Below are 27741 nucleotides of genomic sequence, written 5' to 3' on the forward strand. Positions count from 1 at the left end.
ACCTGGTCTGTCATAATATAATAGAGACACTAGATCTAGCTGGTCTGTCATAATATTATAGAGACAGTAGATCTAACTGGTCTGTCATAATATAATAGAGACAGTAGATCTAGCTGGTCTGTCATAATATAATAGAGACAGTAGATCTAGCTGGTCTGTCATAATATAATAGAGACAGTAGATCTAGCTGGTCTGTCATAATATAATAGAGAATAGAGACAGACAGATCTAGCTGGTCTGTCATAATATAATCTAGATCTAGCTGGTCTGTCATAATATAATAGAGACAGTAGATCTAGCTGGTCTGTCATAATATAATAGAGACAGTAGATCTAGCTGGTCTGTCATAATATAATAGAGACAGTAGATCTAGCTGGTCTGTCATAATATAATAGAGACAGTAGATCTAGCTGGTCTGTCATAATATAATAGAGACAGTAGATCTACCTGGTCTGTCAAATATAATAGAGACAGTAGATCTAGCTGGTCTGTCATAATAGAATAGAGACAGTAGATCTAGCTGGTCTGTCATAATATAATAGAGACAGTAGATCTAGCTGGTCTGTCATAATATAATAGAGACAGTAGATCTACATGGTCGGTAGATCTAGCTCGTCTGTCATAATACAATAGCGACAGTTGATCTAGCTGGTCTGTCATAATATAATAGAGACAGTAGATCTAGCTGGTCTGTCATATATATAATAGAGACAGTAGATCTAGCTGGTCTGTCATAATATAATAGAGACAGTAGATCTAGCTGGTCTGTCATAATATAATAGAGACAGTAGATCTAGCTGGTCTGTCATAATATAATAGAGACAGTAGATCTAGCTGGTCTGTCATAATATAATAGAGACAGTAGATCTAGCTGGTCTGTCATAATATAATAGAGACAGTAGATCTAGCTGGTCTGTCATAGCTATAATAGAGACAGTAGATCTAGCTGGTCTGTCATAATATAATAGAGACAGTAGATCTAGCTGGTCTGTCATAATATAATAGAGACAGTAGATCTAGCTGGTCTGTCATAATATAATAGAGACAGTAGATCTAGCTGGTCTGTCATAATATAATAGAGACAGTAGATCTAGCTGGTCTGTCATAATATAATAGAGACAGTAGATCTAGCTGGTCTGTCATAATATAATAGAGACAGAGACAGTAGATCTAGCTGGTCTGTCATAATATAATAGAGACAGTAGATCTAGCTGGTCTGTCATAATATAATAGAGACAGTAGATCTAGCTGGTCTGTCATAATATAATAGAGACAGTAGATCTAGCTGGTCTGTATAATATAATAGAGACAGTAGATCTAGCTGGTCTGTCATAATATAATAGACAGACTAGCTAGAGACAGACAGTAGATCTAGCTGGTCTGTCATAATATAATAGAGACAGTAGATCTAGCTGGTCTGTCATAATATAATAGAGACAGTCATAATAGATCTATAGCTGGTCTGTCATAATATAATAGAGACAGTAGATCTAACTGGTCTGTCATAATATAATAGAGACAGTAGATCTAGCTGGTCTGTCATAATATAATAGAGACAGTAGATCTAGCTGGTCTGTCATAATATAATAGAGACAGTAGATCTAGCTGGTCTGTCATAATATAATAGAGACAGTAGATCTAGCTGGTCTGTCATAATATAATAGAGACAGTAGATCTAGCTGGTCTGTCATAATATAATAGAGACAGTAGATCTAGCTGGTCTGTCATAATATAATAGAGACAGTAGATCTAGCTGGTCTGTCATAATATAATAGAGACAGTAGATCTAGCTGGTCTGTCATAATATAATAGAGACAGTAGATCTAGCTGGTCTGTCATAATATAATAGAGACAGTAGATCTAGCTGGTATATCTAGCTGGTCTGTCATAGATATAATAGAGACAGTAGATCTAGCTGGTCTGTAATATAATAGAGACAGTAGATCTAGCTGGTCTGTCATAATAATAGAGACAGTAGATCTAGCTGGTCTGTCATAATATAATAGAGACAGTAGATCTAGCTGGTCTGTCATAATATATAGAGACAGTAGATCTAGCTGGTCTGTCATAATATAATAGAGACAGTAGATCTAGCTGGTCTGTCATAATATAATAGAGACAGTAGATCTAGCTGGTCTGTCATAATATAATAGAGACAGTAGATCTAGCAGCTGGTCTGTCATAATATAATAGAGACAGTAGATCTAGCTGGTCTGTCATAATATAATAGAGACAGTAGATCTAGCTGGTCTGTCATAATATAATAGAGACAGTAGATCTAGCTGGTCTGTCATAAATATAATAGAGACAGTAGATCTAGCTGGTCTGTCTGTCATAATATAAGACAGAGACAGTCTGTCATAATATAATCTAGCTGGTCTGTCATAATATAATAGAGACAGTAGATCTAGCTGGTCTGTCATAATATAATAGAGACAGTAGATCTAGCTGGTCTGTCATAATATAATAGAGACAGTAGATCTAGCTGGTCTGTCATAATATAATAGAGACAGTAGACAGTAGATCTAGCTGGTCTGTCATAATATAATAGAGACAGTAGATCTAGCTGGTCTGTCATAATATAATAGAGACAGTAGATCTAGATCAGTAGATAGCTGGTCTGCTGGTCTGTCATAATATAATAGAGACAGTATAGCTGGTCTGTCATAATATAATAGAGACAGTAGATCTAGCTGGTCTGTCATAATATAATAGAGACAGTAGATCTAGCTGGTCTGTCATAATATATAGAGACATAATAGAGACAGTAGATCTAGCTGGTCTGATCTAGTAGCTGGTCTGTCATAATATAATAGAGACAGTAGATCTAGCTGGTCTGTCATAATATAATAGAGACAGTAGATCTAGCTGGTCTGTCATAATATAATAGAGACAGTAGATCTAGCTGGTCTGTCATAATATAATAGAGACAGTAGATCTAGCTGGTCTGTCATAATATAATAGAGACAGTAGATCTAGCTGGTCTGTCATAATATAATAGAGACAGTAGATCTAGCTGGTCTGTCATAATATAATAGAGACAGTAGATCTAATATAATAGAGACAGTAGATCTAGCTGGTCTGTCATAATATAATAGAGACAGTAGATCTAGCTGGTCTGTCATAATATAATAGAGACAGTAGATCTAGCTGGTCTGTCATAATATAATAGAGACAGTAGATCTAGCTGGTCTGTCATAATATATAGAGACAGTAGATCTAGCTGGTCTGTCATAGAGACAGTAGATCTAGCTGGTCTGTCATAATATAATAGAGACAGTAGATCTAGCTGGTCTGTCATAATATAATAGAGACAGTAGATCTCTAGCTGGTCTGTCATAATATAATAGAGACAGTAGATCTAGCTGGTCTGTCATAATATAATAGAGACAGTAGATCTAGCTGGTCTGTCATAATATAATAGAGACAGTAGATCTAGCTGGTCTGTCATAATATAATAGAGACAGTAGATCTAGCTGGTCTGTCATAATATAATAGAGACAGTAGATCTAGCTGGTCTGTCATAATATAATAGAGACAGTAGATCTAGCTGGTCTGTCATAATATAATAGACAGTAGATCTAGCTGGTCTGTCATAATATAATAGAGACAGTAGATCTAGCTGGTCTGTCATAATATAATAGAGACAGTAGATCTAGCTGGTCTGTCATAATATAATAGAGACACAGTAGATCTAGCTGGTCTGTCATAATATAATAGAGACAGTAGATCTGGTCTGTCTGGTCTGTCATAATATAATAGAGACAGTAGATCTAGCTGGTCTGTCATAATATAATAGAGACAGAGATCTAGCTGGTCTGTATAATCTATCCTGGTCTGTCATAATATAATAGAGACAGTAGATCTAGCTGGTCTGTCATAATATAATAGAGACAGTAGATCTAGCTGGTCTGTCATAATATATAGAGACAGTAGATCTAGCTGGTCTGTCATAATATAATAGAGACAGTAGATCTAGCTGGTCTGTCATAATATAATAGAGACAGTAGATCTAGCTGGTCTGTCATAATATAATAGAGACAGTAGATCTAGCTGGTCTGTCATAATATAATAGAGACAGTAGATCTAGCTGGTCTGTCATAATATAATAGAGACAGTAGATCTAGCTGGTCTGTCATAATATAATAGAGACAGTAGATCTGTCAGCTGGTCTGTCTGTCATAATATAATAGAGACAGTAGATCTAGCTGGTCTGTCATAATATAATAGAGACAGTAGATCTAGCTGGTCTGTCATAATATAATAGAGACAGTAGATCTAGCTGGTCTGTCATAATATAATAGAGACAGTAGATCTAGCTGGTCTGTCATAATATAATAGAGACAGTAGATCTAGCTGGTCTGTCATAATATAATAGAGACAGTAGATCTAGCTGGTCTGTCATAATATAATAGAGACAGTAGATCTAGCTGGTCTGTCATAATATAATAGATCTAGCTGGTCTGTCATAATATAATAGAGACAGTAGATCTAGCTGGTCTGTCATAATATAATAGAGACAGTAGATCTAGCTGGTCTGTCATAATATAATAGAGACAGTAGATCTAGCTGGTCTGTCATAATATAATAGGGACAATAGATCTAGTTGGTCTGTCATAATATACTAGAGACAGTAGATCTACCTGGTCTGTCATAATATAATAGAGACATTTTATAATAGAGACAGTAGATCTAGCTGGTCTGTCATAATACAATAGAGACAGTAGATCTAGCTGGTCTGTCATAATATAATAGAGACAGTAGATCTAGCTGGTCTGTCATAATATAATAGAGACAGTAGATCTAGCTGGTCTGTCATAATATAATAATATAATAGAGACAGTAGATCTAGCTGGTCTGTCATAATATAATAGAGACAGTAGATCTAGCTGGTCTGTCATAATATAATAGAGACAGTAGATCTAGCTGGTCTGTCATAATATAATAGAGACAGTAGATCTAGCTGGTCTGTCATAATATAATAGAGACAGTAGATCTAGCTGGTCTAATATAATAAGCTGGTCTGTCATAATAGAGACAGTAGATCTAGCTGGTCTGTCATAATATAATAGAGACAGTAGATCTACCTGGTCTGTCATAATATAATAGAGACAGTAGATCTAGCTGGTCTGTCATAATATAATAGAGACAGATCTAGCTGGTCTGTCATAATATAATAGAGACAGTAGATCTGGTCTGTCATAATATAATAGAGACAGTAGATCTAGCTGGTCTGTCATAATATAATAGAGACAGTAGATCTAGCTGGTCTGTCATAATATAATAGAGACAGTAGATCTAGCTGGTCTGTCATAATATAATAGAGACAGTAGATCTATCTGGTCTGTCATAATATAATAGAGACAGTAGATCTAGCTGGTCTGTCATAATATAATAGAGACAGTAGATCTAGCTGGTCTGATAATAGACAGATCTAGCTGGTCTGTCATAATATAATAGAGACAGTAGATCTAGCTGGTCTGTCATAATAGAATAGAGACAGTAGATCTAGCTGGTCTGTCATAATATAATAGAGACAGTAGATCTAGCTGGTCTGTCATAATATAATAGAGACAGTAGATCTAGCTGGTCTGTCATAATATAATAGAGACAGTAGATCTAGCTGGTCTGTCATAATATAATAGAGACAGTAGATCTAGCTGGTCTGTCATAATACAATAGAGACAGTAGATCTAGCTGGTCTGTCATAATATAATAGAGACAGTAGATCTAGCTGGTCTGTCATAATGCAATAGAGACAGTAGATCTAGCTGGTCTGTCATAATATAATAGAGACAGTAGATCTAGCTGGTCTGTCATAATATAATAGAGACAGTAGATCTAGCTGGTCTGTCATAATATAATAGAGACAGTAGATCTAGCTGGTCTGTCATAATAGAGACAGTAGAGACTGGTCTGTCATAATATAATAGAGACAGTAGATCTAGCTGGTCTGTCATAATATAATAGAGACAGTAGATCTAGCTGGTCTGTCATAATATAATAGAGACAGTAGATCAGTAATATAATCTAGATCTAGCTGGTCTGTCATAATATAATAGAGACAGTAGATCTAGCTGGTCTGTCATAATATAATAGAGACAGTAGATCTAGCTGGTCTGTCATAATATAATAGAGACAGTAGATCTAGCTGGTCTGTCATAATATAATAGAGACAGTAGATCTAGCTGGTCTGTCATAATATAGAGACAGTAGATCTAGACTGGTCTGTAGATCTAGCTGGTCTGTCATAATATAATAGAGACAGTAGATCTAGCTGGTCTGTCATAATAGAGACAGTAGATAGCTGGTCTGTCATAATATAATAGAGACAGTAGATCTAGCTGGTCTGTCATAATATAATAGAGACAGTAGATCTAGCTGGTCTGTCATAATATAATAGAGTCTGTCATAATATAATAGAGACAGTAGATCTAGCTGGTCTGTCATAATATAATAGAGACAGTAGATCTACTGTCTGAGACAGTAGATCTAGCTGGTCTGTCATAATATAATAGAGACTAGATCTAGCTGGTCTGTCATAATATAATAGAGACAGTAGATCTAGCTGGTCTGTCATAATATAATAGAGACAGTAGATCTAGCTGGTCTGTCATAATATAATAGAGACAGTAGATCTAGCTGGTCTGTCATAATATAATAGAGACAGTAGATCTAGCTGGTCTGTCATAATATAATAGAGACAGTAGATCTAGCTGGTCTGTCATAATATAATAGAGACAGTAGATCTAGCTGGTCTGTCATAATATAATAGAGACAGTAGATCTAGCTGGTCTGTCATAATATAATAGAGACAGTTATAATAGAGATAATAGAGACAGTAGATCTAGCTGGTCTGTCATAATATAATAGAGACAGTAGATCTAGCTGGTCTGTCATAATATAATAGAGACAGTAGATCTAGCTGGTCTGTCATAATAAATAGAGAGACAGTAGATCTAGCTGGTCTGTCATAATATAATAGAGACAGTAGATCTACAGTAGATGTAGCTGGTCTGTCATAATATAATAGAGACAGTAGATCTAGCTGGTCTGTCATAATATAATAGAGACAGTAGATCTAGCTGGTCTGTCATAATATAATAGAGACAGTAGATCTAGCTGGTCTGTCATAATATAATAGAGACAGTAGATCTAGCTGGTCTGTCATAATATAATAGAGACAGTAGATCTAGCTGGTCTGTCATAATATAATAGAGACAGTAGATCTAGCTGGTCTGTCATAATATAATAGAGACAGTAGATCTAGCTGGTCTGTCATAATATAATAGAGACAGTAGATCTAGCTGGTCTGTCATAATATAGAATAGAGACAGTAGATCTAGCTGGTCTGTCATAATATAATAGAGACAGTAGATCTAGCTGGTCTGTCATAATCATAGAGACAGTAGATAGCTGGTCTGTCAATAGAGACAGTAGATCTAGCTGGTCTGTCATAATATAATAGAGACAGTAGATCTAGCTGGTCTGTCATAATATAATAGAGACAGTAGATCTAGCTGGTCTGTCATAATATAATAGAGACAGTAGATCTAGCTGGTCTGTCATAATATAATAGAGACAGTAGATCTAGCTGGTCTGTCATAATATAATAGAGACAGTAGAGCTGGTCTGTCATAATAGATCTAGATCTAGCTGGTCTGTCATTTTATAATAGAGACAGTAGATCTAGCTGGTCTGTCATAATAATAGAGACAGTAGATCTAGCTGGTCTGTCATAATATAATAGAGACAGTAGATCTAGCTGGTCTGTCATAATATAATAGAGACAGTAGATCTAGCTGGTCTGTCATAATATAATATAATAGAGACAGTAGATCTAGCTGGTCTGTCATAATATAATAGAGACAGTAGATCTAGCTGGTCTGTCATAATATAATAGAGACAGTAGATCTAGCTGGTCTGTCATAATATAATAGAGACAGTAGATCTAGCTGGTCTGTCATAATAAAATATAGAGACAGTAGATCTAGCTGGTCTGTCATAATATAATAGAGACAGTAGATCTAGCTGGTCTGTCATAATATAATAGAGACAGTAGATCTAGCTGGTCTGTCATAATATAATAGAGACAGTAGATCTAGCTGGTCTGTCATAATATAATAGAGACAGTAGATCTAGCTGGTCTGTCATAATATAATAGAGACAGTAGATTTAGCTGGTCTGTCATATTTTAATAGAGACAGTAGATCTAGCTGGTCTAGCTGGTCTGTCATAATATAATAGAGACAGTAGATCTAGCTGGTCTGTCATAATATAATAGAGACAGTAGATCTAGCTGGTCTGTCATAATAGCTGGTCTGTCATAATAATAGAGACAGTAGATCTAGCTGGTCTGTCATAATATAATAGAGACAGTAGATCTAGCTGGTCTGTCATAATATAATAGAGACAGTAGATCTAGCTGGTCTGTCATAATATAATAGAGACAGTAGATCTAGCTGGTCTGTCATAATATAATAGAGACAGTAGATCTAGCTGGTCTGTCATAATATAATAGAGACAGTGGACCTAGCTGGTCTGTCATAATATAAGAGACAGTAGATCTAGCTGGTCTGTCATAATATAATAGAGACAGTAGATCTAGTCTGGTCTGTCATAAGATCTAGCTGGTCATATAAGAGACAGAGACAGACAGTTCTACCTGGTCTGTCATAATATAATAGAGACAGTAGATCTAGCTGGTCTGTCATAATATAATAGAGACAGTAGATCTAGCTGGTCTGTCATAATATAATAGAGACAGTAGATCTAGCTGGTCTGTCATAATATAATAATAGAGACAGTAGATCTAGCTGGTCTGTCATAATATAATAGAGACAGTAGATCTAGCTGGTCTGTCATAATATAATAGAGACAGATCTAGCTAGATCTGTCTGGTCTGTCATAATAGAGACAATAGAGACAGTAGATCTAGAGACTGGTCTGTCATAATATAATAGAGACAGTAGATCTAGCTGGTCTGTCATAATATAATAGAGACAGTAGATCTAGCTGGTCTGTCATAATATAATAGAGACAGTAGATCTAGCTGGTCTGTCATAATATAATAGAGACAGTAGATCTAGCTGGTCTGTCATAATATAATAGAGACAGTAGATCTAGCTGGTCTGTCATAATATAATAGAGACAGTAGATCTAGCTGGTCTGTCATAATATAATAGAGACAGTAGATCTAGCTGGTCTGTCAATAGAGAATAGAGACAGTAGATCTAGCTGGTCTGTCATAATATAATAGAGACAGTAGATCTAGCTGGTCTGTCATATTATAATAGAGACAGTAGATCTAGCTGGTCTGTCATAATATAATAGAGACAGTAGATCTAGCTGGTCTGTCAGAGACAGTAGATCTAGCTGGTCTGTCATAATATAATAGAGACAGTAGATCTAGATCTGGTCTGTCATAATATAATAGAGACAGTAGATCTAGCTGGTCTGTCATAATATAATAGAGACAGTAGATCTAGCTGGTCTGTCATAATATAATAGAGACAGTAGATCTAGCTGGTCTGTCATAATATAATAGAGACAGTAGATCTAGCTGGTCTGTCATAATATAATAGAGACAGTAGATCTAGCTGGTCTGTCATTATATAACAGAGAGAGTAGTCTGTCATAATATAATAGAGACAGAAGATCTAGCTGGTCTGTCATAATATAATAGAGACAGTAGATCTAGCTGGTCTGTCATAATATAATAGAGACAGTAGATCTAGCTGGTCTGTCATAATATAATAGAGACAGTAGATCTAGCTGGTCTGGTCTGTCATAATATAATAGAGACAGTAGATAGCTGGTCTGTCATAATATAATAGAGACAGACAGTAGATATAATAGCTGGTCTGTCATAATATAATAGAGACAGTAGATCTAGATCTGGTCTGTCATAATATAATAGAGACAGTAGATCTAGCTGGTCTGTCATAATAGAGACATAGAGACAGTAGATCTAGCTGGTCATGTCAATATAATAGAGACAGTAGATCTAGCTGGTCTGGTCTGTCATAATATAATAGAGACAGTAGATCTAGCTGGTCTGTCATAATATAATAGAGACAGTAGATCTAGCTGGTCTGTCATAATATAATAGAGACAGTAGATCTAGCTGGTCTGTCATAATATAATAGAGACAGTAGATCTAGCTGGTCTGTCATAATATAATAGAGACAGTAGATCTAGCTGGTCTGTCATAATATAATAGAGACAGTAGATCTAGCTGGTCTGTCATAATATAATAGAGACAGTAGATCTAGCTGGTCTGTCATAATATAATAGAGACAGTAGATCTAGCTGGTCTGTCATAATATAATAGAGACAGTAGATCTAGCTGGTCTGTCATAATATAATAGAGACAGTAGATCTAGCTGGTCTGTCATAATATAATAGAGACAGTAGATCTAGCTGGTCTGTCATAATAATAGAGACAGTAGATCTCTGTCATAATATAATAGAGACAGTAGATCTAGCTGGTCTGTCATAATATAATAGAGAGAGATCAGTAGATCTGGTCTGGTCTGTAATATAATAGAGACAGTAGATCTAGCTGGTCTGTCATAATATAATAGAGACAGTAGATCTAGCTGGTCTGTCATAATATAATAGAGACAGTAGATCTAGCTGGTCTGTCATAATATAATAGAGACAGTAGATCTAGCTGGTCTGTCATAATATAATAGAGACAGTAGATCTAGCTGGTCTGTATAATATAATAGAGACAGTAGATCTAGCTGGTCTGTCATAATATAATAGAGACAGTAGATCTAGCTGGTCTGTCATAATATAATAGAGACAGTAGATCTACATGGTCGGTAGATCTAGCTCGTCTGTCATAATACAATAGCGACAGTTGATCTAGCTGGTCTGTCATAATACAATAGAGACAGTAGATCTACCTGGTCTGTCATAATATAATAGAGACAGTAGATCTAGCTCTGTCATAATATAATAGAGACAGTCTGTCATAGAGATATAATAGAGACAGTAGATCTAGCTGGTCTGTCATAATATAGATCTAGAGACAGTAGATCTAGCTGGTCTGTCATAATATAATAGAGACATAGATAGCTGGTCTGTCATAATATAATAGAGACAGCTGGTCTGTAGATCTAGCTGGTCTGTCATAATATAATAGAGACAGTAGATCTAGCTGGTCTGTCATAATATAATAGAGACAGTAGATCTAGCTGGTCTGTCATAATATAATAGAGACAGTAGATCTAGCTGGTCTGTCATAATATAATAGAGACATTAGATCTAGCTGGCCTGTCAATATAATAGAGACAGTAGATCTAGCTGGTCTGTCATAATAGAATAGAGACAGTAGATCTAGCTGGTCTGTCATAATAGATCTAGATCTGGTCTGTCATAATATAATAGAGACAGTAGATCTAGCTGGTCTGTCATAATATAATAGAGACAGTAGATCTAGCTGGTCTGTCATAATATAATAGAGACAGTAGATCTAGCTGGTCTGTCATAATATAATAGAGACAGTAGATCTAGCTGGTCTGTCATAATATAATAGAGAGTAGATCTAGCTGGTCTGTCATAATATAATAGAGACAGTAGATCTAGCTGGTCTGTCATAATATAATAGAGACAGTAGATCTAGCTGGTCTGTCATAATAGATAGCTGGTCTAGTCATAATATAATAGAGACAGTAGATCTAGACTGGTCTGTCATAATATAATAGAGACAGTAGATCTAGCTGGTCTGTCATAATATAATAGAGACAGTAGCTGGTCTGTCATAATATAATAGAGACAGTAGATCTAGCTGGTCTGTCATAATATAATAGAGACAGACAGATCTAGCTGGTCTGTCATAATATAATAGAGACAGTAGATCTAGCTGGTCTGTAGAGACAGTAGATCTAGCTGGTCTGTCATAATATAATAGAGACAGTAGATCTAGCTGGTCTGTCATAATATAATAGAGACAGTAGATCTAGCTGGTCTGTCATAATATAATAGAGACAGTAGATCTAGACTGGTCTGTCATAATATAATAGAGACAGTAGATCTAGCTGGTCTGTCATAATATAATAGAGACAGTAGATCTAGCTGGTCTGTCATAATTAATAGAGACAGTAGATCTAGCTGGTCTGTCATAATATAATAGAGACAGTAGATCTAGCTGGTCTGTCATAATATAATAGAGACAGTAGATCTAGCTGGTCTGTCATAATATATAATAGAGACAGTAGATCTAGCTGGTCTGTCATAATATAATAGAGACAGTAGATCTAGCTGGTCTGTCATAATATAATAGAGACAGTAGATCTAGCTGGTCTGTCATAATATAATAGAGACAGTAGATCTAGCTGGTCTGTCATAATATAATAGAGACAGTAGATCTAGCTGGTCTGTCATAATATAATAGAGACAGTAGATCTAGCTGGTCTGTCATAATATAATAGAGACAGTAGATCTAGCTGGTCTGTCATAATATAATAGAGACAGTAGATCTAGCTGGTCTGTCATAATATAATAGAGACAGTAGATCTAGCTGGTCTGTCATAATATAATAGAGACAGTAGATCTAGCTGGTCTGTCATAATATAATAGAGACAGTAGATCTACCTGGTCTGTCATAATATAATAGAGACAGTAGATCTAGCTGGTCTGTCATAATATAATAGAGACAGTAGATCTAGCTGGTCTGTCATAATATAATAGTAGATCTAGTAGACATCTAGCTGGTCTGTCATAATATAATAGAGACAGTAGATCTAGCTGGTCTGTCATAATATAATAGAGACAGTAGATCTAGCTGGTCTGTCATAATATAATAGAGACAGTAGATCTAGCTGGTCTGTCATAATATAATAGAGACAGTAGATCTAGCTGGTCTGTCATAATATAATAGAGACAGTAGATCTAGCTGGTCTGTCTAGAGACAGTAGGTCTGTCATATAATAGAGACAGTAGATCTAGCTGGTCTGTCATAATATAATAGAGACAGTAGATCTAGCTGGTCTGTCATAATATAATAGAGACATAGATCTAGCTGGTCTGTCATAATAGAGACAGTAGATCTAGCTGGTCTGTCATAATATAATAGAGACAGTAGATCTAGCTGGTCTGTCATAATATAATAGAGACAGTAGATCTAGCTGGTCTGTCATAATATAATAGAGACAGTAGATCTAGCTGGTCTGTCATAATATAATAGAGACAGTAGATCTAGCTGGTCTGTCATAATATAATAGAGACAGTAGATCTAGCTGGTCTGTCATAATATAATAGAGACAGTAGATCTAGCTGGTCTGTCATAATATAATAGAGACAGTAGCTCATATGTCATAATATAATAGAGACAGTAGATCTAGCTGGTCTGTCATAATATAATAGAGACAGTAGATCTAGCTGGTCTGTCATAATATAATAGAGACAGTAGATCTAGCTGGTCTGTCATAATATAATAGAGACAGTAGATCTAGCTGGTCTGTCATAATATAATAGAGACAGTAGATCTAGCTGGTCTGTCATAATATAATAGAGACAGTAGATCTAGCTGGTCTGTCATAATATAATAGAGACAGTAGATCTAGCTGGTCTGTCATAATATAATAGAGACAGTAGATCTAGCTGGTCTGTCATAATATAATAGAGACAGTAGATCTAGCTGGTCTGTCATAATATAATAGAGACAGTAGATCTAGCTGGTCTGTCATAATATAATAGAGACAGTAGATCTAGCTGGTCTGTCATATAATATATAATAGAGACAGTAGATCTAGCTGGTCTGTCATAATATATAATAGAGACAGTAGATCTAGCTGGTCTGTCATAATATAATAGAGACAGTAGATCTAGCTGGTCTGTCATAATATAATAGAGACAGTAGATCTAGCTGGTCTGTCATAATATAATAGAGACAGTAGATCTAGCTGGTCTGTCATAATATAATAGAGACAGTAGATAGCTGGTCTGTCATAATATAATAGAGACAGTAGATCTCTGGTCTGTCATAATACAATAGAGACAGATCTAGCTGGTCTGTCATAATATAATAGAGACAGTAGATCTAGCTGGTCTGTCATAATATAATAGAGACAGTAGATCTAGCTGGTCTGTCATAATATAATAGAGACAGTAGATCTAGCTGGTCTGTCATAATATAATAGAGACAGATCTAGATCTAATCTGGTCTGTCATAATATAATAGAGACAGTAGATCTAGCTGGTCTGTCATAATATAATAGAGACAGTAGATCTAGCTGGTCTGTCATAATGTCATAATAGAGACAGTAGATCTAGCTGGTCTGTCATAATATAATAGAGACAGTAGATCTAGCTGGTCTGTCATAATATAATAGAGACAGTAGATCTAGCTGGTCTGTCATATATAATAGAGACAGTAGATCTAGCTGGTCTGTCATAATATAATAGAGACAGTAGATCTAGCTGGTCTGTCATAATATAATAGAGACAGTAGATCTAGCTGGTCTGTCATAATATAATAGAGACAGTAGATCTAGCTGGTCTGTCATAATATAATAGAGACAGTAGATCTAGCTGGTCTGTCATAATAGAGAATAGAGACAGTAGATCTAGCTGGTCTGTCATAATATAATAGAGACAGTAGAGCTGGTCTATAATAGAGACTGGTCTGTCATAATATAATAGAGACAGTAGATCTAGCTGGTCTGTCATAATATAATAGAGACAGTAGATCTAGCTGGTCTGTCATAATATAATAGAGACAGTAGATCTAGCTGGTCTGTCATAATATAATAGAGACAGTAGATCTAGCTGGTCTAGATAGAGACAGTAGCTGGTCTGTCATAATATAATAGAGACAGTAGATCTAGCTGGTCTGTCATAATATAATAGAGACAGTAGATCTAGCTGGTCTGTCATAATATAATAGAGACAGTAGATCTAATAGAGACAGTAGGTCTAGCTGGTCTGTCATAATATAATAGAGACAGTAGATCTAGCTGGTCTGTCATAATATAAGCTAGTCTGACAGTAGATCTAGCTGGTCTGTCATAATATAATAGAGACAGTAGATCTAGCTGGTCTGTCATAATATAATAGAGACAGTAGATCTAGCTGGTCTGTCTGTAGAGACAGTAGATAATAATATAATAGAGACAGTAGATCTAGCTGGTCTGTCATAATATAATAGAGACAGTAGATCTAGCTGGTCTGTCATAATATAATAGAGACAGTAGATCTCTGGTCTGTCATAATATAATAGAGACAGTAGTCTGGTCATAATATAATAGAGACAGTAGATCTAGCTGGTCTGTCATAATATAATAGAGACAGTAGATCTAGCTGGTCTGTCATAATAATACAGTAGATCTAGAGACAGTAGATAGCTGGTCTGTCATAATATAATAGAGACAGTAGATCTAGCTGGTCTGTCATAATAATAGAGACAGTAGATCTAGTCTGTCTGGTCTGTCATAATATAATAGAGACAGTAGATCTAGCTGGTCTGTCATAATATAATAGAGACAGTAGATCTAGCTGGTCTGTCATAATAGCTGGTCTGTCATTTGTATTATAAGAGACAGTAGATCTACCTGGTCTGTCATAGATCTAGCTGGTCTGTCATAATATAATAGAGACAGTAGATCTAGCTGGTCTGTCATAATATAATAGAGACAGTAGATCTAGCTGGTCTGTCATAATATAATAGAGACAGTAGATCTAGCTGGTCTGTCATAATATAATAGAGACAGTAGATCTAGCTGGTCTGTCATAATATAATAGAGACAGTAGATCTAGCTGTCTGTCTGTCATAATATAATAGAGACATAGATCTAGCTGGTCTGTCATAATAATAGAGACAGTAGATCTAGCTGGTCTGTCATAATATAATAGAGACAGTAGATCTAGCTGGTCTGTCATAATATAATAGAGACAGTAGATCTAGCTGGTCTGTCATAATATAATAGAGACAGTAGATCTAGCTGGTCTGTCATAATATAATAGAGACAGTAGATCTAGCTGGTCTGTCATAATAGATAGCTAGAGACAGTAGATCTAGCTGGTCTGTCATAATATAATAGAGACAGTAGATCTAGCTGGTCTGTCATAATATAATAGAGACAGTAGATCTAGCTGGTCTGTCATAATATAATAGAGACATAGATCTAGCTGGTCTGTCATAATATAATAGAGACAGTAGATCTACCTGGTCTGTCTGTCATAATATAATAGAGACAGTAGATCTAGCTGGTCTGTCATAATATAATAGAGACAGTAGATCTAGCTGGTCTGTCATAATATAATAGAGACAGTAGATCTAGCTGGTCTGTCATAATATAATAGAGACAGTAGATCTAGGTCTGTCATAATATAATAGAGACAGTAGATCTAGCTGGTCTGTCATAATATAATAGAGACAGTAGATCTAGCTGGTCTGTCATAATATAATAGAGACAGTAGATCTAGCTGGTCTGTCATAATATAATAGAGACAGTAGATCTAGCTGGTCTGTCATAATATAATAGAGACAGTAGATCTAGCTGGTCTGTCATAATATAATAGAGACAGTAGATCTAGCTGGTCTGTCATAATATAATAGAGACAGTAGATCTAGCTGGTCTGTCATAATATAATAGAGACAGTAGATCTATCTGGTCTGTCTAGATCTAACTGGTCTGTCATAATATAATAGAGACAGTAGATCTAGCTGGTCTGTCATAATATAATAGAGACAGTAGATCTAGCTGGTCTGTCATAATATAATAGAGACAGTAGATCTAGCTGCTGGTCTGTCATAATATAATAGAGACAGTAGCTGGTCTGTCATAATATAATAGAGACAGATCTAGCTGGTCTGTCATAATATAATAGAGACAGTAGATCTAGCTGGTCTGTCATAATATAATAGAGACAGTAGATCTAGCTGGTCTGTCATAATATAATAGAGACAGTAGATCTAGCTGGTCTGTCATAATATAATAGAGACAGTAGATCTAGCTGGTCTGTCATAATATAATAGAGACAGTAGATCTAGCTGGTCTGTCATAATATAATAGAGACAGTAGATCTAGCTGGTCTGTCATAATATAATAGAGACAGTAGATCTAGCTGGTCTGTCTAGAGACAGTAGATCTCTGTCATAATATAATAGAGACAGTAGATCTAGCTGGTCTGTCATAATATAATAGAGACAGTAGATCTAGCTGGTCTGTCATATAGAGACAGTAGATCTAGCTGGTCTGTCATAATATAATAGAGACAGTAGATCTAGCTGGTCTGTCATAATATAATAGAGACAGTAGATCTAGCTGGTCTGATCTAGCTGGTCTGTCATGTCATATAATAGAGACAGTAGATCTAGCTGGTCTGTCATAATATAATAGAGACAGTAGATCTAGTATAGAGACATCTAGCTGGTCTGTCATAATATAATAGAGACAGTAGATCTAGCTGGTCTGTCATAATATAATAGAGACAGTAGATCTAGCTGGTCTGTCATAATATAATAGAGACAGATCTAGATCTAGCTGGTCTGTCATAATCATAATAGATCTAGCTGGTCTAGAGACAGTAGATCTAGCTGGTCTGTCATAATATAATAGAGACAGTAGATCTAGCTGGTCTGTCATAGCTGGTCTGTCATAATAGAGATAGAGACAGTAGATCTAGCTGGTCTGTCATAATATAATAGAGACAGTAGATCTAGCTGGTCTGTATAATAGAGACAGTAGATCTAGCTGGTCTGTCATAATATAATAGAGACAGTAGATCTAGCTGGTCTGTCATAATATAATAGAGACAGTAGATCTAGCTGGTCTGTCATAATATAATAGAGACAGTAGATCTAGCTGGTCTGTCATAATATAATAGAGACAGTAGATCTAGCTGGTCTGTCATAATATAATAGAGACAGTAGATCTAGCTGGTCTGTCATAATAGAGATCTAATAGAGACAGTAGATCTAGCTGGTCTGTCATAATATAAGAGACAGTAGATCTAGCTGGTCTGTCATAATATAATAGAGACAGTAGATCTAGCTGGTCTGTCATAATATAATAGAGACAGTAGATCTAGCTGGTCTGTCATAATATAATAGAGACAGTAGATCTAGCTGGTCTGTCATAATATAATAGAGACAGTAGATCTAGCTGGTCTGTCATAATATAATAGAGACAGTAGATCTAGCTGGTCTGTCATATATAATAGAGACAGTAGATCTAGCTGGTCTGTCATAATATAATAGAGACAGTAGATCTAGCTGGTCTGTCATAATATAATAGAGACAGTAGATCTAGCTGGTCTGTCATAATATAATAGAGACAGTAGATCTAGCTGGTCTGTCATAATATAATAGAGACAGTAGATCTAGCTGGTCTGTCATAATATAATAGAGACAGTAGATCTAGCTGGTCTGTCATAATATAATATAATAGAGACAGTAGATCTAGCTGGTCTGTCATAATATAATAGAGACAGTAGATCTAGCTGGTCTGTCATAATATAATAGAGCCATTAGATCTAGCTCGTCTGTCATAATATAATAGAGACAGTAGATCTAGCTGTTCTGTCATAATATATTAGAGACAGTAGATCTACCCAATAGAGACAGTAGATCTAGCTGGTCTGTCATAGAGACTAGATCTAGCTGGTCTGTCATAATATAATAGAGACAGTAGATCTAGCTGGTCTGTCATATAATAGAGACAGTAGATCTAGCTGGTCTGTCATAATATAATAGAGACAGTAGATCTAGTAGATCTAGCTGGTCTGTCATAATATAATAGAGACAGTAGATCTAGCTGGTCTGTAATAGAGACATAGATCTATAATAGAGACAGTAGATCTAGCTGGTCTGTCATAATATAATAGAGACAGTAGATCTAGCTGGTCTGTCATAATATAATATAGATCTAGCTGGTCTGTCATAATATAATAGAGACAGTAGATCTAGCTGGTCTGTCATAATATAATAGAGACAGTAGATCTAGCTGGTCTGTCATAATATAATAGAGACAGTAGATCTAGCTGGTCTGTCATAATATAATAGAGACAGTAGATCTAGCTGGTCTGTCATAATATAATAGAGACAGTAGATCTAGCTGGTCTGTCATAATATACTAGAGACAGTAGATCTAGCTGGTCTGTCATAATGCAATAGAGACAGTAGATCTAGCTGGTCTGTCATAATATAATAGAGACAGTAGATCTAGCTGGTCTGTCATAATACAATAGAGACAGTAGATCTAGCTGGTCTGTCATTTTATAATAGAGACAGTAGATCTAGCTGGTCTGTCATAATATAATAGAGACAGTAGATCTAGCTGGTCTGTCATAATATAATAGAGACAGTAGATCTAGCTGGTCTGTCATAATATAATAGAGACAGTAGATCTAGCTGGTCTGTCATAATATAATAGAGACAGTAGATCTAGCTGGTCTGTCATAATATAATAGAGACAGTAGATCTAGCTGGTCTGTCATAATATAATAGAGACAGTAGATCTAGCTGGTCTGTCATAATATAATTGAGACAGTAGATCTAGCTGGTCTGTCATAATAATAACAGAGACAGTAGATCTAGCTGGTCTGTCATAATATAATAGAGACAGTAGATCTAGCTGGTCTGTCATAATATAATAGAGACAGTAGATCTAGCTGGTCTGTCATAATATAATAGAGACAGTAGATCTAGCTGGTCTGTCATAATTAATAGAGACAGTAGATCTAGCTGGTCTGTCATAATATAATAGAGACAGTAGATCTAGCTGGTCTGTCATAATATAATAGAGACAGTAGATCTAGCTGGTCTGTCATAATATAATAGAGACAGTAGATCTAGCTGGTCTGTCATAATATAATAGAGACAGTAGATCTAGCTGGTCTGTCATAATATAATAGAGACAGTAGATCTAGCTGGTCTGTCATAATATAATAGAGACAGTAGATCTAGCTGGTCTGTCATAATATAATAGAGACAGTAGATCTAGCTGGTCTGTCATAATATAATAGAGACAGTAGATCTAGCTGGTCTGTCATAATATAATAGAGACAGTAGATCTAGCTGGTCTGTCATAATATAATAGAGACAGTAGATCTAGCTGGTCTGTCATAATATAATAGAGACAGTAGATCTAGCTGGTATGTCATAATATAATAGAGACAGAGAGCTGGTCTGTCATATAATAGAGACAGTAGATCTAGCTGGTCTGTCATAATATAATATAGAGACAGTAGATCTAGCTGGTCTGTCATAATATAATAGAGACAGTAGATCTAGCTGGTCTGTCATAATATAATAGAGACATAGAGACAGTAGATCTACCTGGTCTGTCATAATATAATAGAGACAGTAGATCTAGCTGGTCTGTCATAATATAATAGAGACAGTAGATCTAGCTGGTCTGTCATAATATAATAGAGACTAGCTGGTCTGTCATAATATAATAGAGACAGTAGATCTAGCTGGTCTGTCATAATATAATAGAGACATCTAGCTGGTCTGTCATAAATATAATAGAGACAGTAGATCTAGCTGGTCTGTCATAATATAATAGAGACAGTCAGATCTAGCTGGTCTGTCATAATATAATAGAGACAGTAGATCTAGCTGGTCTGTCATAATATAATAGAGACAGTAGATCTAGCTGGTCTGTCATAATACAATAGAGACAGTATATCTACCTGGTATGTCATAATATAATAGAGACAGTAGATCGAGCTGGTCTGTCATAATATAATAGAGACAGTAGATCTGCTGGTCTGTCATAATATAATAGAGACAGTAGATCTAGCTGGTCTGTCATAATATAATAGAGACAGTAGATCTAGCTGGTCTGTCATAATATAATAGAGACAGTAGATCTAGCTGGTCTGTCATAATATAATAGAGACAGTAGATCTAGCTGGTCTGTCATAATATAATAGAGACAGTAGATCTACCTGGTCTGTCATAATATAATAGAGACAGTAGATCTAGCTGGTCTGTCATAATATAATAGAGACAGAGACAGTAGATCTAGCTGGTCTGTCATAATATAATAGAGACAGTAGATCTAGCTGGTCTGTCATAATATAATAGAGACAGTAGATCTAGCTGGTCTGTCATAATATAATAGAGACAGTAGATCTAGCTGGTCTGTCATAATATAATAGAGACAGTAGATCTAGCTGGTCTGTCATAATACAATAGAGACAGATCTAGCTGGTCTGTCATAATATAATAGAGACAGTAGATCTAGCTGGTCTGTCATAATATAATAGAGACAGTAGATCTAGCTGGTCTGTCATAATATAATAGAGACAGTAGATCTAGCTGGTCTGTCATAATATAATAGAGACAGTAGATCTAGCTGGTCTGTCATAATATAATAGAGACAGTAGATCTAGCTGGTCTGTCTATATAATAGAGACAGTAGATCTCTGGTCAGTAGATCTAGCTGGTCTGTCATAATATAATAGAGACAGTAGATCTAGCTGGTCTGTCATAATATAATAGAGACAGTAGATCTACCTGGTCTGTCATTTTATAATAGAGACAGTAGATCTAGCTGGTCTGTCATAATATAATAGAGACAGTAGATCTAGCTGGTCTGTCATAATATAATAGAGACAGTAGATCTAGCTGGTCTGTCTAGTCATAGATATAATAGAGACAGTAGATCTAGCTGGTCTGTCATAATATAATAGAGACAGTAGATCTAGCTGGTCTGTCATAATATAATAGAGACAGTAGATCTACCTGGTCTGTCATAATATAATAGAGACAGTAGATCTAGCTGGTCTGTCATAATATAATAGAGACAGTAGATCTAGCTGGTCTGTCATAATATAATAGAGACAGTAGATCTAGCTGGTCTGTCATAATATAATAGAGACAGTAGATCTAGCTGGTCTGTCATAATATAATAGAGACAGTAGATCTAGCTGGTCTGTCATAATATAATAGAGACAGTAGATCTAGCTGGTCTGTCATAATATAATAGAGACAGTAGATCTAGCTGGTCTGTCATAATATGTCATAATATAATAGAGACAGTAGATAGAGACTAGATCTACTGGTCTGTCATAATATATGATAGAGACAGTAGATCTAACTGGTCTGACTATAGAGACAGTAGAATAGAGACAGCAGATCTAGCTGGTCTGTCATAATAGAATAGAGACAGCAGATCTACCCAATTTACAGAGATGCACGAAAACCTTTGTGCTTGGTGTGTTTGCAACAAGTTTCGGTATTGAAGGAATATAATATTCGACGCCACTACGAGACTCATCACAGCGAAAAAATATGACGGCTTGCAAGGACAACTGAGAAGAGATAAGATTAACGAATTGCTGGCGGGTCTGAGGAAACAGCAGTCAACTTTCATCCAGAGCCGAGAAGTCAGTGAAGCAGCGGTAAAAGCCAGCTACCTAATTGCTAGCGAAATAGCATTAGCATCAAAGCCATATTCCGACGGTGACTTTGTTAAACGATGCATGATGAAGGCGGCTGAACTTGTATGTCCCGAGAAGCGACAAGCTTTTGCCAATATTAGCCTGACGAGGAATACTATAGCAGAGAGGATTTCTGGAACTATCGACAGATTTAGACAGTCAATTGAAACAGAGAGTAAAGTCATTTATTGCATTTTCCGTGGCAATTGACGAGAGCACTGACATCACAGACGTGGGCCCAACTGGCCTGTTACTGAAGAGTTTCTTGAGTTGGTGCCAATGATGGACACCACAACAGCCGAGGACATTTTCGGCTCTGTCGTTGCTGCATTGGACAGAGTTGGAGTGGACTGGTCCCGCGCTGTCAGCCTGGCTACAGACGGCGCGCCATCCATGGTCGGAAAGAAAGCAGGTGTCGCGACAAAGTTCAAAGACAAAGTACAAGCCCTTAATGGAGGAGATCGTTTCTGGACATTTCACTGTATTTTGCACCAGGAGGCATTGTGTTGCAAGTCGCTGAAAATGGACCACGTCATGGAGGTGGTTGTTCGCACTGTAAATTTCATCCGGTCCAGAGGTCTGAACCATCGTCAGTTTGACAAACTTCTCAGCGACAGCAACATTACCCACAGCCTGCCATACCACACTGAAGTGAGATGGTTAAGCCGAGGCGCTGTGCTGAGGCATTTCTTTGATCTACGAGAGGAAATCGGACAGTTCATGGAGAAAAAGGAAAACCGGTGTTGGAATTACAATCTCAGGAATGGCTACGGGACCTTGCATTCTTGGTTGATATTACTGAACACTTGAACAATCTGAACAAAATGTTGCAAGGCCGCAAAAAAGTTGTCACACAGTTTTCTGACAACATACATGCATTTAAGTTGAAGCTGACTTTGTGGGAGATGCAACTGGCAAATGGCAACCCTGCTCATTTCCCCTGTCTGAGAGATGTGTGTGTGACCAGACCTGATGCGGACATGAAACGGTACAAAGACAAAATTGCAGGACTACTGCGGGAGTTTGAGAAACGTTTTCAGGTATTTGGTGAACTTGAGACAGAATTTTCAGTTTTTGCTCACCTTTCACAGTTAAAGCTTCTGATCTGCCGGTCGAAATTCAGCTAGAGATAATTGATTTGCAGTGTGATGCAGATTTGAAGGGCAAATTTGTCTCTGTAGGTCTGGACAGATTTTATCAGTATCTACTACCAGGGTACCCCAAATTAACAGCCCTGGCTGCTAAAATTTTGTGCATGTTTGGGACAACCTACCTTTGTGAACAAATTTTCTCAGTGATGAATATCAATAAAACAAAAATGCGTTCAAGGCTCACAAACAAGCACTTAAATGACATTCTGAAAGTGACAGCTAGTCAGGACATGACACCTGGTGTTGATGCACTTGTACAGGCCAAAAGATGCCAAGTTTCAGGTACAAATACAAGTCCAGACTAGACTAACACCTTTAAAATGCTGCCTTAGATACTGTTTGCATTGAAAGAATACAGCTCTGTGAAGATGAATCCTTACTGTGGTGATTTAAAAAATGTGCACTTTAATGTTAGTCAGCAGCTTCAAAACAAAAGTTGTGTGATGGAATTCTACTGTTCATACAACTCCATAAATTTTCAGTATGTATTGTATGTGTATGTATGTTTCATGTATGAAGTTTACAGATTTACAGGACAGGCGAACACTTTCTTCATTACACATTTAAAATCACTCTCCTTAGTTTGTAAGGTGTACGCAGGGATTACATTTAGATTTTATATGCGTATGTGTAAGTGGTTTAAAAATTCCTTTCTTTAAAAGTCTCATTTAATCTTAAAGTGCATTACTATATTTTTCAGTACCAATTAAAGTTTTGTGCCTTTGTACAATCAGTGGGATCAGTTGCAATGCATATTTGTGAATGATAAAAGTAAATTGCACATTTGTCTAAGGAAATATGAGGTGTTTCATGAAATGTTTTGTAAAAGGATAGTTCATTAAATTTCAATATTTTCCTAATGTTCTTGTGCTTCTTTACACCAAAACAAAGGAAAGACATGATATTTTGGTTATTTATAGCAGAGTATGGTATAATTTTAATGGTCCGGCCCACTTGACATCTCCCTAGGCCGTATGTGGCCCACGATGCGAAATGAGTTTGACACCCCCTGATCTAGTCTATAGCACTAGTTACTGTATATAGGGTGAGTAATAACTAGCATACAGTATATACATAGAAAGTGGGTAAAACAATATGTAAACATTAAAGTGACTGGTGTTCAATGACTATGTTCACAGGACTGCGGTCTCTAAGGTGCAGGGTACCGTGTCTATGTGTGTCTCACCTGTGCTCTGTGCTGCCCTGACCAGCCCCTGTCTCAGCACCTCCCTGACCCAGGTCTTGACTTTCTCGCACCCTTCACCCCCCACCACAGAAACCACCAGGTTGGGGGAGGGTACCCCCCCAGTGGGCTGTCATCAGGGTGTATACCATCTGAGGGGTGGTGTCGCACGACAGGCGCAGGAACTGACCAATAGGAAGAGAGAAGAATGGACGAGGTGGAGGAGGAGGAGACAATGAGTATCGCAATACAGGGATGATTATCAAGAAGCTGTGGTGAATTGGTGCGGCTACATAAAGTAATTGCTAATTGGTTATTCTGCCTATGGTGTAGTTCACCAGTGGCAAAGAGATGTCGGTACAGGTGAGAACACTCCGTCTGACTGATCTGAGGGCTGGCAGCACTGCTAGAACATGGACTCCTCTACCATCGTTCCATAGAATGCCAGACAGGCGTTCTGCTGTGTAATGAATAAACACGACAGCCTCATACCTCACCTCTGCTATTTCAAAGCTCTCTCATTGTCGATATGAAAGACACTTCACGAGCAACTGACGGAGCAACAAGGCCCGATGTAAACGAGCAACTGACGGAGCAACAAGGCCCGACGTAAACAAGCAAGAGGTTGAAATGAAATACGTTCACATTGTTGTCATTTAGTGTCAACGAATGCTTGAGTGACATATTAGTTTCATAACGTATAGCATCTTATAACATCATGGAATTAGGTAAGTAAGTAAGCCTTGGACAATTAAGATTTGTCTGAGCCAGAATGGCCCACAGGGCAGGAGCCTCCTGTTTCTTTAGCATGAGGCAGCTTGATGTACAAGTACACACCCTGATGCTATTCTGTCGCAGAGCCTTATCCCCAATCCATCTACTTAATGCTAAATGCAGAGCAGGGGCATCAGGTTCCATTTATTAGAGTCTTTGGTATGATTTGACAAGGGATCGAACCCCCAATCTTCCAATTTTAAGACTAACATTCTAACCACAATGCCACTAAAATGGTAAATCATGAGACTTCCATAAATTCAATCACTCAGTAGGGTTATATGGTAACATACACTATATATACAAAAGTATGTGGACACCCCTTCGAATTACTGGATTGGGCTCTTTCAGCCACACCCGTTGCTGACAGGTGTATAGTCGTGGCCAATAGTTTTGAGAATGTCACAAATATACATTTTCACAAAGTTTGCTGCCTCAGTTTGATGATGTCAATTTGCAGCATATACTCCAGAATGTTATGAAGTGTGATCAGATGGATTGCAATTAATTGCAAAGTCCCTCTTCGCCATGCAAATGAACTGAATCCCCCAAGAACATTTCCACTGCATTTCAGCACTGCCACAATAGGACCAGCTGACATCATGTCAGTGATTCTATCACTAAGACAGGTATGAGTGTTGACGAGGACAAGGCTGGAGATCACTCTGTCATGCTTATTGAGTTCGAATAACAGACTGGAAGCTTCAAAAGGAGGGTGGTGCTTGGAATCATTGTTCTTCCTCTGTCAATCATGGTTAACTGCAAGGAAACACGTGCCGTCATCATTGCTTTGCACAAAAAGGGCTTCACAGGCAAGGATATTGCTGCCAGTAAGATTGCACCTAAATCAACAGTTTATTGGATCATCAAGAACTTCAAGGAGAGCAGTTCAATTGTTGTGAAGAAGGCTTCAGGGCACCCAAGAAAGTCCAGCAAGAGCCAGGAGCGTCTCCTAAAGTTGATTCAGCTGCGGGATCGGGGCACCACCAGTACAGAGCTTGCTCAGGACTGGCAGCAGGCAGGTGTGAGTGCATCTGCACGCACAGTGAGGCGAAGATTTTTGGAGGATGGCCTGGTGTCAAGAAAGGCACCAGGAAAAACATCAGGGACAGACTGATATTCTACAAGGTACAGGGATTGGACTGCTGAGGACTGAGGTAACGTCATTTTCTCTGATGAATCCCCTTTCCGATTGTTTGGGGCATCCAGAAAAAACTTGTCTGGAGAAGACAAGGTGAGCACTACCATCAGTCCTGTGTCGTGCCAACAGTAAAGCATCCTGAGACCATTCATGTGTGGGGTTGCTTCTCAGCCAAGGGAGTGGGCTCACTCACAATTTTGCCTAAAGAATGAATAAAGAATGGTACCAACACATCCTCCGAGAGCAACTTCTCCCAACCATCCAGGAACAGAAGAAGAAGAAGTTTGGTGAAGAACAATGCCTTTTCCAGCATGATGGAGCACTTTGCCATAAGGCAAAAGTGATAACTAAGTGGCTCTGTCATGTTTTGTCATTTATTATCACGTCTTGTCCCTGTGCTTCCCATTCTATTCGTTTCCCTCTGCTGGTCTTATTAGGTTCTTTCCCTCTTTCTATCCCTCTCTCTCCCCCTCCCTCTCTCACTCTCTCGCTCTCTCTTCTCTCTATCGTTCCGTTCCTGCTCCCAGCTGTTCCTATTCCCCTAATCATCATTTAGCCTTCCCACACCTGTTCCCGATCCTTTTCCCTGATTAGAGTCCCTATTTCTCTCCTTGTTTCCCGTTTCTGCCCTGTCGGTTCCTTGTCTAGAATTCACCGTGCTGTGTTTGTGTATCGCCCTGTCGTGTCGTGTTTTCCTCAGATGCTGCGTGGTGAGCAGGTGTCTGAGTCTGTTTGGTTCAAGTGCCTTCCCGAGGCAACCTGCTGTTCACCTGCTGTTCAAGATCGAGTCTCCAGTTTGTCCTCGTCATTTCGAGTGAAAGTTGTGTTTTTTGATTGTATTTACTTTACTGGATTAAAGACTCTGTTTTCGCCAAGTCGCTTTTGGGTCCTCTTTCACCTGCATGACAGAAGGAACCGACCAAGGAATGGACCCAGCGACTTCAGACGCTCGTTACACTGCCGTCGAGATCCAAGGAGCCATGCTCGGCAGACACGAGCAGGAATTGTCTGCTGCTCGCCATGCCGTGGAGAACCTGGCCGCTCAGGTTTCCGACCTCTCTGGACAGTTCCAGAGTCTTCGTCTCGTG

At 37.3% G+C, this 27741-nt stretch overlaps 1 protein-coding gene across 1 annotated transcript in view; it reads right to left on the reverse strand.

Moving 5' to 3' along the window:
- The window catches only part of trpm4a (transient receptor potential cation channel, subfamily M, member 4a), a 94749-nt gene that overhangs the window by 42322 nt on the left and 24686 nt on the right, over positions 1 to 27741 (reverse strand). The window contains 2 exon segments of the mRNA XM_046305487.1: positions 24742 to 24859; positions 24861 to 24923. Coding sequence (XP_046161443.1) covers positions 24742 to 24859; positions 24861 to 24923 — 181 coding nt within the window.

The sequence above is a fragment of the Oncorhynchus gorbuscha genome, linkage group LG16, assembly GCF_021184085.1.
Source record: "Oncorhynchus gorbuscha isolate QuinsamMale2020 ecotype Even-year linkage group LG16, OgorEven_v1.0, whole genome shotgun sequence".
NCBI classification, from domain to species: Eukaryota; Metazoa; Chordata; class Actinopteri; order Salmoniformes; family Salmonidae; genus Oncorhynchus; species Oncorhynchus gorbuscha.